Source organism: Trichosurus vulpecula, chromosome 4, assembly GCF_011100635.1.
Source record: "Trichosurus vulpecula isolate mTriVul1 chromosome 4, mTriVul1.pri, whole genome shotgun sequence".
NCBI lineage: Eukaryota > Metazoa > Chordata > Mammalia > Diprotodontia > Phalangeridae > Trichosurus > Trichosurus vulpecula.
This window is the reverse complement of record NC_050576.1, coordinates 122580710-122593560: the sequence shown is the minus strand read 5'-3', so window position 1 is coordinate 122593560 and position 12851 is coordinate 122580710. Positions and strand designations below refer to the sequence as shown.

Below are 12851 nucleotides of genomic sequence, written 5' to 3'. Positions count from 1 at the left end.
TGAGAGTGTTCACATACACATATACATACACACACATACACAAACATTTTTAAGGGGTGACAAACTATTCCCAAGCATTCTTCTGTTTCTATCACAAAACATTCAAAAATGAAAGTTGCAAAATATAAGTAATAAGTCTGTCCCTGAAGAAGAGCTCTGAGAAGATACCTCATCCTGGGCTGGTTATTCCTTAAAAAGTATTGAGACTTTCCCCTAGACTTCTGTTTCTGTTTCTTACCCTTACTCTTTTTCCAATAGTCAACATGGTAAGGGAGGAGGGTTTTGAGGACTAAGACTTCTGTTCCTTCTCTCCCCTCCTCTCCCCTCCCCTTGTACTTCAAATGATTTGTCAGTTCCTTCACCAAATCATCTACCTTCTGCAAGAAAACTACCTCAAACCATGAGTATGACATCTCCATCTGATCTACAACCAGAATAAATGACCAATCTTTTAGTAACCCAGCTGAAATAGCTGCGTAATAACAAATGATAAACAAATAAACAAAAGAACAAGGAAAAATAAAATACCAACAGTATTTTCCTAGCCTGAGAATTCAAAGCAGGGTTGTGAGATGAAACCAATGGAAAAAAGGGAGATAAAGACACCAGCCAAAAAAAAGGAGAATAAACGATTGTATAAGTAGGAAAAGCCAAGATGGAAAAAATGACAGATTTACTGCCACATTTGGTGTACAGAGAACAATCACTGATAGACCGACTTTACCCAAGAAGCGTTGAAATTACAATTACTGAAGTGAATCCAAAACTTAACAATTAAACGATCTTTCCCAGAACATTCCAGTTTGTGCTCCAGCAACAAGAGACGGTTTAATGCTCTTCAGTGTATTTATTTTTTTTTAATCTACAACAGCATGAGATCCTCTTTCAAAAAGACTTCCTTCTTGATTTTTTTGTAAAGATGATGATGTACTTTCGGTCACTTGACAGGGTCCTTTTTCCAAGCCAAAGTTTGCATTCCCTATCACAAGATTAAGTAACAAATAGGAATTCTTACAACAGCCTGAAGTTATGAATGAATGGTTATTTGTGAACTAGCTTGTCAAGACAGATGCAGTATTTGTCAGAGTAGTGTGGGTTAGATATGGAGAAAAAGAGCCAAACAAACAGAGCCAAGATCTAAGTCACAACATTTGCCTCTTTTTTTTTGTTTGTTTGTTTTCACGAAACTAAAAGGATGCTACATTTAAAAAATAAATAAAAGCCAGTCATTATTTTTAAACAGCTTGCTGTATGTTTTTCTTTTCCTTTGGGAAAAACAGTATCTTTTCCTCAGGCATAAAACATCTGAATCTGCTTCAAATTTATCTTTTTTTTAAAAAAAGCAAGCAACTCAAAAGAATTGAAAAAACAGTGACAAGTCCTCATTGCGAACATGGACATAAGCACATCTGCATTTGAGGGTTAGTCCATGTTTTCAAACTGGTTTCAGATGGTTGGGGCTTCACAAAATCCAACAATTATTTCCCCCCCTTTTCCCCTGATTCCCATAATTCTCTCTATTTGAAGGGAAATTCAATCTACCCATTTCTGTTTTTGTTAACAAGTGACTTAGTCGAGTATCCAAAGGTGAATGGACAAACTACCTCTATCAAATTTTCTTTTGACCCACACCAAGCTTTGCTTGTATAGAGAAAGAAAGGGTAACAGATGCCCATGCTTTACTCCACTCTTGGCCTACCTGAGGTCAGGAGATAGAGAAGGTGATGCTCGACACTTTAGCTGTACTCCCTTTGGAGGAACTATCGGAAGATATGGACAAGAGTCAAACAAGATGAGGGATTAAGGATGAATTTCCATTTTCACCCATGGATTCTACACTATATTCACACTACTAAGATCCTAGATTCAGTGAAGAATGTTTTCCTTTCCACTAAAAAATGCAAACTCCTAAGCACTCAGGACTTCACACATCCCTGAACCATGATAGGGAAACATCTTTAGTGCCAATGAAGGGATTTCAAAAAATTGTAATAGACCCAATGTGATATGAACTAAAATGGGAACAGACTCAACTTCTCTTCTGCAATATCACCTCCCTTACGACATGCTGGCATTATAACCAAGCACAAATAACTTAACATCTCAGAGCCTCAGTTTCCCCACCTGTAATATGGGTATAAAAATACCTGAAGAATCTACCTCACAGCATTATTGAGAAGCTTGAATAAGCTCATATATGTGTAATAACAGCTTTACAGGATGACACATGTAAAATATTTTGCAAATCCTGAAGCACTATGTGACCATAAATTTTAATAAAATTAGTTTTCCTCTCGGATCTTCCTGGGTTGACCTTCCATTACATCTTCTCTTTCCTCTTTCCTGGGAACCTTCTCAGTCCATCTCTCACTTTCATGAACTTCCCTCCTTCTAACATGTTTTCTCCTTTCCATCACCAACTTCCAGCTTAGATCTTGATCTAGTTTTGGTAGCTTTGGCCTCCAGTTGCTTTTGGGAGTGATCGCGATGTCCCTCTGAACAAGGACTTCTTACGTTTTTTATCTTTGCATTTTTCAGGCAGAGCGCTAGCAGGAATGTAAGAAGCACCCAATAAATAAATGTTGACTGACTGATTGATTGTAGCCTCCTGAACTGCCAGATTCATACCATCTCAAGTCTCTTAATTGTGGTCCCGTCAGGGTTCGGAATTTTTTTTTTGGGGGGGGGCGGTGGAAGGTTTGATCAAGGTGATAGATAACGTTTACACAGCATACAAGGTTTACTCCTTGCTTTTATCCCAAGGTTCAAGGCATTAAGGGTTTGGGCAGTAGGTCAAAACCTTGGGGCTACAACTACTAGAATATTATTTTTGTTTCCTGACACATAAAATCAAAGGGAAGGACAGGTTTTATGGCACACATTTAAAGGTGTGCATATTAATATGAATTCAAATTCATTTTGATGTGAGATCTCACAAAGCTTCTGGAGATAACTGGGGACATCCCAGCACGCCACACAGCCAAGCCCGCTTGAGGGCAGTAAATTACCACATGCTCCAGAGGATTGGTTTCACTGCAATTCTAGATGCTCCTGTTGCCCAGATTACTAGACTTTTACATTCCATCTACTGTGAGCTCTCTCAAATAGGTGTTAAGGCTCCCTGAGGGTGGACAAGAAGGGAGCCTTCTCTTGTTGAGAATTCCCACAGCATCCAGTACTGTGCCCTGCCCAGGCATAATGAATGTTGGTGGGTGGGTCACATGAACCAATGCTATTACCAATGAGGAATACAAAAGAGAAATTAAAGGGAAGCTGGCCAGTTAGCAAAGGTGATAAAATGTTAAGAGGGAGAAGTTTCCAACTAAAGAATAAAATCATGGATTTCAATGACCCATATCTTCCTTATCTCTGAGTGGCAGGGAAAAAAAGAGTTAATTGTACTTAATGAGGGGGAAATGAGGCAGGGGCAGACAGGCACAGAGACTTGCCCAAGTTTCATGACCAGTCATTCTCATTTCTAGGAACAGAGTTTAAGAATATAAATATAAATCTTGATATTTTTGAGTGAATATGAATTTAATGTTAATAACTCTTCCACTTTACTTAGTTTATTCCCTTGATCCATCGACTAACCAGGGTAGGGAGGAGGAGTGCCAAATTCCTCAATCTCCTAGGCTACACATGAAACCTCAGACCATGAGTCAATCTAAGGTTATTGGAAGCTCTAGACTTGGAATGAAAAGATGCTAATAACAAGGGGAAAGACAGTCCTTAGTTGGTCACATGGGTCACTTGTTCCTGGAATTCTCCAACTAACTCATCCTTCCTTCCTCTGAATGGAAAGGAAATTCTCACCAACTTCATTAGCATCAGGACTATAGGTAGGACCAGACCCAGTCTTCCTGCCTCTTTCTGCCACTCTTAAATCCTGCACCCCTTTCACCCTTAAAGTATCAAAGGCATTCTTGACCAGAGAAGTATCTAACTGAACCAAGATTGAGTATTCCTACTAAGCAGAGACAGCAATACAGAAAATGAGCTAGAAGGCCTGACATTGCAAACGGTGCCTGGTGGGTTAATGTACTAATTTCTTCCAACCTCATGTTAGAAAACGTTCCTGGTTCAGGTATGGCATACTCTGTGTGTAAGTTATGTGTATGTTTAATTGAGAAACATGCAGGTATTTCATAATAACAATCAGGTGAATGCAACTGAGGACTTATGGGAAAGAAATCAAGGGGGACTTTTCAGAGAAAACAGAGCCAGCCCAGTCAGGTCAGGAAGAAAGCTGGTAGTTCAGCATCTACTTCGGGACATTTGAAGATTTAAAAAGAAGTAAAAAACAGCTTGTGGTTGCAGGCAGGATGCAAACTTACTCTAAACAAATGACTGAGGCAAGCTTTTCAGTCTAAACAAACCTGTTGAGGCATCCCTAACATATTATTAAATGAGAGACAGGGGAAAGAGAGAAGAAGGAGAAGGAGAAGGAGAAGGAGAAGGAGAAGGAGAAGAAGAAGAAGAAGAAGAAGAAGAAGAAGAAGAAGAAGAAGAAGAAGAAGAAGAAGAAGAAGAAGAAGAAGAAGAAGAAGAAGAAGAAGAAGAAGAAGAAGAAGAAGAGAAGAAGAAGGAGGAGGAGGAGGAGGAGGAGGAGGAGGAGGAGGAGGAGGAGGAGGAGGAGGAGGAGGACGAGGAGGAAGAGGAGGACGAGGAGGAAGAGGAGGACGAGGAGGACGAGGAGAAAAGAAACACAGAGGGACAGAGACAAAGGAGGAGATAGGGGAGGAAGGGTGAGAGAGAGAGAGAGAGAGAGAGAGATAGAGAGAGAGAGAGAGAGAGAGAGAGAGAGAGAGAGAGAGAGAGAGAAGAGGGAATACCTGGAGAACATATAATTCTCAGGCTAAAAACTACCTTTATTTAAAAAAATGAAAATGTACAGCATAAGGTTTCGAAATGACAATGGGAACATTTGTTTATCTTTGCCAGGGCCTCCTTTTGTCAAGCTGTTCAGAGCTTTAACTCCCAGTCTGCAATGTGGAAAACACTCCTGAGGAGAAGGCCAGCGTAAGTAGAACAAGCACATCTGGCAAATCCAAACCATCTCTCCTGGATCACACCAGTGCCTGAAACATTACATCAAGATAGTTGAAAGGGATGCCATTTAAAAGCTCACCTTGTGGAGGATTCTGGGTTGGGGAGGGGAGAGGAACAGTATGAATTTTCTAATTACTATAGTCATGCAGAGGCAGTGGGGAGCATGGATAGCGAGAGCTGGCCTTGAAGGCTGGGTGAACTGCGTCCAAGTCCTACTTCCTGACATGTAAGTAACGGTAGAACCTTAGCTAAGTGGAGCAGTGGATAGAACACAGGCCTGGAATTAGGAAGATCTAAGTTCAAATCTGACTTCAGACACTTACTGACCCTGGGCAAGTCACAAAATCTGTTTGCCTCAGTTCATCATTCAAAACAGGGAAAATAACAGCACCTATCTCCCAGGGTTATTTTGAGGATCAAATAAGATTATAATTGTACAGTGCTTAGTACAGTGCTTGGCATATAGAGGCTTCTATGTAAATCAATATTTTTATGTATTTGTTATTATTAATAACCTCTCAGTGTCCTAAGTAACTTTCTAAAGTTACTTATCAATTACAGATCAGTTGCTGATCTGCATTGGTAGAAGAAATTTCTCTATACCAATGAAAGTACAATGTGCCCCTCCTCCTCAAAAAAATAAACACATAAAATCTTTAAGTTGGAAGGATCTCAGAGGGTGATAATATAGTGCAACATCCCCATCCAATGTAGGAATTTCTGACAATTGGCCCTAGAGACTTTGCTTCAACATTTCCAGTGGCAAAAAAATCTACCACCTCCTAGGTAGTCCATTCTCTTGTGGAGAGCTCAATTTCTTGGGAAGTTTTCCTTTATACAGAGCCAAGATTCTTTTCCCTAATAGCTTCTACCAACAGGTCCTAATTCTGCCCTTTGGAGCTACAAATAATAACACTAATCTGCTTTCCCCATGCCAACCCTTCCATTATTTCAAGATAGACTGTTTCTTTCTCTAAAATGAGACCTGTCATCATCAGTGGTCTTTTTATTCCAAAATCTTTCTGTCTCTCCTGGAATTCTGAAGACCCCTTTGGATTTGGCTTCTTTACTTTGCTAAGTATTTTCTTTACTTCTCTAATCTACTATCCCTGCAGTCTCTAAACATATTCTAATCCTTAAACAATTAATGAGTCAAGGGCCCACAATGGGCAGACTCTTCGGGTCAGCCAACAACCGGATGTGGGATCTTCTCCTTGGAACATCTCAGTTTCCTCTGTGAAAATATCCTGGTATGTTTGGGTATTTTTATATGGAAAATGAAATAACCATGCCAAATGTTCCCAAAGGAGATGGGAAAACAACAATAGTCTGGGGTCAAATTCCACCTCTCTCACTAACTACCTGTGTGACCTTGGACAAATCACTTTGCATCTCTGTACCTCAGTTTTTTGATGCTGTTGGTTTTTTTTTTTCATCTGTAAAATGAGGGGATTGTATCAGGTGACCTCTGAAGCCCCTACCAGGTCTAGAAGCTGTAATTTTGGGAAGCGAAAACCTGAAAGTGCCATGCTACATATGAACTGTAGGGGTCACTGTGGAGACACAAGTGCTCCCATCTCTGGTCAAGAATTCACAATCATCTTTCTAGCCCCAGAAAGTAAGTTGTATTTGTTCCCATGATAGAAGTCAGATTTCCTAGTAGTTCACATGATGACAGATTTATATCCAATTGCAACCTCAAAGTCATCTCATCCGACTCCCTCATTTTAGGGATGAGGAAATTTAGGCCAAATGAGGTTAAGGGAGTAACCCAAGGACACAAGTTATAAGAAAGTAATCAGGATTCAAACCCAGGTCTTCAGACTTCAAAGCCCCTACTGTGAGCTGGGGAGGGTGCCAAGCCAGTCAGCCTTCCTACTGCCTCACTACAAAAGGTCTCATTATTCCAGTTTCAAAGTATTATGTTTATTTTAAGTATGCTTTTAATCTTTGGATGAACTGAAGGAGGAGAGAGAGAGAGACAGAAAGAGAGAAACAGAGAGGGAGACAGAATAGGAGAAAGAGACAGGGAGGTAGAAGGGAGAAGGGAAGAAGAGAAAGAAGGAGAAAGGGGAAAAAGAGAAAGGGAAAAAGGGAAGAAATTCTGATCCTGAGTCGGTAGTGACCTAAACTAAAGGCACCACAAGTGAGCTGCACAGCAGTAACAACACAGAGTAATGATGCAATATATGAAGGGGAGGAGAGAAGTTTTGCCAGTTGCATACCAGTAACTCAATTATTCCGAATTCCTGAAAATTCAACGCCTTGGAGATAAAGCCAAAAATACTTCTGTGTCCAGTCAGTAATGTTTTCTTTCATTGGGCAGTTGGCCAGTAAAGGGTCAATTTATATGTAGAAAGCAGTATTCATGAACAGAATCCTCAGCTACACTCCCCAAACCTACCACATTATTGACACTCACTCTGCATTCCACATTGTCACTGGGAAAGATTAGAGGCAGGGGAAGTTCTAAGAGGAAATGTTTAAAATTCATGTGAAACAGTAACAAAGGAAATTTCTTTTTGATTTTTCAGACTGTATAGCTTAGTCCATCCAACTCAACATGATAGAATTAGCCAAGTGATGACTGACTTACTTTCTTCAGTGCCTAGCTTGGCCATGTTCACTCTGCATTTGTATGAACTGCTCGTTTTCTGTGCAAGTAAAATCTGAGGCACTTCTTCATTTTCCCTCCCTCCCAATATTGACTACCCTAAGAAAAGATCAGCAGTGAAAGTGAATGAATGGGAAAAGGCCTTGATAAGTAAAGATCACAAGAATAAAACATGCTATATAAAAAGAATTCACAATCTCCCATTTACCTAAGAGAACTTTCTAATCATCCTTTTATCATAATCATTTTTTTGTGCACAACTGGGTTTTAAAAGGCAGCACAGCTTAGTATAAAGAAGATAGCATAAGGAGCCAAAGGAACAGAATTCTTTCTAGCCGAAGTCTGTTCCTTGTTTGCTGTGTGACTTGGGTACGTGACTTAACTTCTCTGATTCTCATTATTCCTCTGTAAAATGGGGGTAGTCATACCGACACAGCCTATTTTACAGGGTTGCTAAAAGAATCAGATGAGAAAAAGCAGGTGAAAATGCTTTGAAAATTACAAAGAAATATACATGTATGAGGCATTAATTACAATTACTACCAACAAAAAATAACTAGAGAAAGCCAGTCATCTGAAATGAATGTAAAGGAAGAATTGTGCCATATCATACTATAATAAAGCAACACAAGAAATGAAGAGATTGCTACAATTAAAGGGAAGCAAGGAGCAGAGAAGAAGAAAGGGGAAAAAAAAATTCTAGACCCTTTTGATTTACCAAGCCCTTAGGTTATATTTTTATTGTTAGTAGTTTAAAAAACATCAAGAAGCCTATTGTATTTGAAGCAATCTTTCTGAGTCACTCAAGTCTTTTGCAGTATCTTTTGAATAGATGAGCCTTGAATCTCAAAAGGATTGTCAAAAGGACCAGATGTCCCCTGATTCCCTCTGTGCAAACCATGGGTAAACCTTAGCATAACTCTACTTTGAGCCTTAAACTAACAGCACGTGAAAAGATTAATATGAATAAATTCAAAACTAATCAGAGCCCTTCTTTAAATGTTGACACAGTATTATTTATATCCTATACATACCTTCTTGACTAAAATTCATCCCAGGAGATTGGCACCTGGCCAATTCTATTCATATTTACTGTATTTATATAGTACAGTTGGCCAAGGATAATATTTAAGACAAAATATGCCTTAGGGCATATACAATATCTCTTATATTTCTGCTTTTAAATCTCCACATTGCTAAAAATATTTAGTCTGAACTTTATGAAATGTCCTGCAAAGGGCTATCAGCAATCTGTAGTGATATATAGCTGGCTCAGTATAATTAGAGCATATTTGTAATACTCATGCCAAAGTCAGTCACTGAATGCTAATAACTTTGTGGTTTAAAAAAAAAAACTGAGCCAGTGATCTTTCCCATGCCTTCATCTCTACAGCTTTTGACCTTCAGTGTATTCACGGCAAGAAATGCCAGTCTCCTTTCCCACCTCCCTTACCACTCCACCACTCCTTTCAGAAGTGAAAGAAGTAAAAACTATGCAATAAAGTTCTAAACGGGGAGAGCTGGTCTGTTCTCTTTCAATTTACTCCTTAAAAAAATATGATGGAGTGATTTTTTCCTTTCTTTTTTTTTTGGAAGGATTCATATAATCCAGCATAACTAGAAAGTGCTGGAAAATCAGTTAACCTACTTTCTATAAAATCACTCAGTATTTACACAGTAATACCCAATCTGCTACTTATAGGACCTGCTTCTAAACTGCTGTAATGTGCCCTGTTGGTAGATAACTGGATTCGATGTTACCTTCTTGGTTAACAGACCCATACCTCTGAGTGCCTTGATAATATTTTAGATACCTAATTTGGCCTTTTACAGGAAGGTAGTTACCTAGAATGAGCCTATATAACATGCACTGGGCTCCTTCTAAAACCAGAGGCTTCCTCCAGTGATAATGGAAATAAGTTAACTGGGATGGTGTGGCCTTAGTTTCTTAGACTCAAAGTTCTACTGGAAAGAACCCTGGGTCGACACTTTCTCCTTAGATAACCTGGTATCTCCAAAATAATTGATTACAGGTTAGAGATGTGTCCAAGAACTGAGAGCAATTTATTTTCGCATTTGTTCCTAAACGCCTAAAGCACGACCTGTTCGGGCACCAGACAGTGTGCTGGTCTGTCCACCCAAGTACCAGCAGGGCTGCTGCACGTGCCGGAAAAAGAAAGCTGGCCTGATTCCTCACTCTGTCTCCCTGGTATTGCTACAGCTTGCAATGCCATTGCTTTCCGAATATCCCGTTGGCTCCAGCCCAAGTAAAAAGGCTTATTTCCCTGGGGATAACAAGGGTGGCGCTTATTTCTCGTAGCTGTTGTTGGAGGGTGCCATAATTACAATAATAAAATCATCCTGCTTGCCGGAGTGGCCCGAACCTGATGCTGTCATTTCACAATAAAAGAGAGACAACAGCGGCAGAAGAAAGACTGCCGAAAAGGCTGGGGTTCAGACACTCTGGCTGTCATTCTGGGACCATCACCTACAAGACATGACAAGCCACAAAGCAGCGACTTGTTAAACTAAAAATAAATATATTAAAAAATGCACCACCCTGCAATTAGAAACTCTTGGATAAAGTTACCAAGATGGCTGTATTATCTATTTAGGCAAGGCACGGAGACTTTGCAAAAGCGGCCAACAAGTATATAGGGCATAGAAAGGGGAGGAGAGAAATGGGCAGCCAATGAAACGGAAAGGGATTGGGATTTGGAATACAGTAATGTTGAAGGATTCCCTCCCTTCCCCCCCCCCCCCTCCATGATTTCTTCCTGGTATTTAACCCTCTCAGGTATCACAGGAGGCATTTTTAAAGAAGCGCTCTGAATCCATTTCAAGCTAACTGCCCCACTCCCTTCTCCCCCCCTCCTCCCCCGCCCAAAGAACTCCACAGTAAATCATTTCCCTCTAGTCACTACTGTATGCCAGATGGATTTAAGGATATGGCAACCCAGCAAGTCTAGGAGCAGGGAGGGCTCTTTTACTCCCTCTTAGATTTAGGAATGCATCATCAAAACAACTGCCGAGAGCAAATCGAAAAGGGAGTTAAGTTAGCACAGGCAACATAGGTTGAAAAGAGAGGACTTGTTATAAACCTATTAAGAAAAATGGAAAGAGTTTTCTACTAAACCTTTAAGCAAACAATAAGACCAAATGAGTATGTGGCAGGGGAAGAGAGGTCAGCCTGCACTCAATTTAGGGGGAAAGTCGACTTAAAATTCAAGTACTAAAAAAAGTTCCCATTTCCTTATGAATGAAAGTCCAAAAAGTGAAATTACAGGATTCTGGATGGGGGAGGGGATATGAGAGAGAGGGGACGTGCATTCATTTTCTGGTGGCAAGATACGCATTAGGGATTGAAGAAGTCAAATGCAAAGTTTAAACTGACATCTTTTTTAGATGTATTTTTTTTAGTAGATAATAATTTTTAAACATAGATACAATGGAGATGGATTCAGAAATGTGCCATCAGATCAGCGGTGGGGCGCGAGGTGGGAAGGAGGCAAGTCTTCGTCCTCCCTCCAGCCCAATTTTTTTTAACCATTCAAGAGCCAATGTGGTAACAAACTCTTCCGCCCAAAGAAAATAAACCTACCAAGATTTCTGCAGTCAGCTCTGCCCCTGGGGAGTGGATCGTAGGTTGCTGAGGAGGGCTGCCTCCTCGCCAATGGACCGTGTGATGAATTTTCAGGGAAGAGGAAAAAGAAGAGCGCAGCAGAGGGAGATTGGGAGGAAAAGGAGGGAAGAGAAGAGGGAGGGGAAAGGAGAAAAACAGAAAGTAAAGGTACAAAGAAATTGCCTTGAGCACATAACTCTAAAGGATCGTTTGGGGTGGGGGGGAAGGGAATGGGGGAAGACAGCTTGAGCAGAGATGGAACTCGGAGAGGAGAGGACTACAGAGGGAGTTTGGAAAGCGCCGGGAACCACCAAATCTCAGGGACTCGAGAATAAACGCAGCACTTACTTTCTGAGTAGTAGGGCATGTCTATTTTGTAAACCTCTTTGGCATAGTACTCCTCGTCGCTTCTCTCCCTTTCGCAAGCCGCTGCCCTCCGGTTGGCTTTCTCCTGGAGCAAGTCTCTGGTGCTGTTGTAAATGGAGATCACCTCCGGGGGAACCTCCTCAGGTTCGGGGTATTCTTCAGGGGGGCTGGTGAGCTTCAGCTTGCTGAGGATCTGGCCCCGGATCGCCTCGATCCTCTTGCGCATGAACTGATCCATGTCGAGGGTGCTGCAGGTAGAGAGGCTCAGCGCCACGGTGACCAGATCCAGGGTCAGGAAAACGCTTAGGAGATAGTAGTGCATTTTTTTTATAAGAATCGGAAGGGGGAGTTAAAAAGGGGGGAGATCCTCAAAATAGAGAATGGATGGGGATTAAAGGGCGAAAAAATCAGATCAAGTATGGAATTTGGCAAACGAACTAAAGATAATGACCAAATGACCTCTCAAATTGTCTAAAAAAGAGAAAATGTGAGTGCTCAGAAGGGTGGCAACATAAATATGGGCTGGCAGTTGGGTGAGTGAGGGGGAATTCTAGCTTTTTTTTTTTTTTTTGGTGGGGCGGGGGCAAGGGGAGGCGAAAAAAGAAGGGAAAAAAGTCTCTTAGGCAGAAATCATTGAGCCGAAGGACGCGGGGTTCAGTGTGTCAGTGTCCAGCCCGGAGGGGCTAACCTGAACTCGCCTCCTGCGACAGGGAGGCCCCAGTGCTGGCAGCTAGCAACCCGACAGAAAGGGGTGCTCCGAGATGCTGGGGGTGTGGGGAAAGGGGAGGAGAAATTAAAAATAAAAATCAAAAAGTGGGGATAGGGAACAAGAGGCAGCTCTCCCCACTTCCACTGCGGGCGCCGAAGTCTCTGCGAGAGAAGACACACTGCGGCTGGAGGAGCAGCCGAAAATCGCACACGTGTGTGTGTGTGTGTGTGTGTGTGTGTGTGTGTGTGTGTGCGCGCGCGCGCGCGCGCCTGTATGTTGGGGGAGAGCCCGAGACAACGAGGGGAGGCGGGGTGCGCTCCGCTTCCCACCCCGTTCCGTCCTTGTCCGTAGCGGGCAGCAAAGGCGGCGACGATCTTCGCTCCGGGTGCCGCAAGCTGTTGCATGCACCCCGGGCCGCGTGCACCAACCCCGCCCGGGTTACTTCTTGTAGCTGCAGCCGCCGGTGCTGCCCGCGAACGTCTCCTCCT

The 12851-nt window shown here is 41.8% G+C and overlaps 1 protein-coding gene across 1 annotated transcript in view; it reads right to left on the bottom strand.

Moving 5' to 3' along the window:
• The window catches only part of TGFB2 (transforming growth factor beta 2), a 96615-nt gene extending 84081 nt beyond the window's left edge, over positions 1-12534 (bottom strand). Inside the window, exon 1 of the mRNA XM_036756018.1 lies at positions 11637-12534. Within this exon, the coding sequence (XP_036611913.1) occupies positions 11637-11976 (340 nt within the window). The 5' untranslated portion in view covers positions 11977-12534. The remainder of the gene's footprint in view (positions 1-11636) is intronic.
• Positions 12535-12851: the final 317 nt, after the last annotated feature.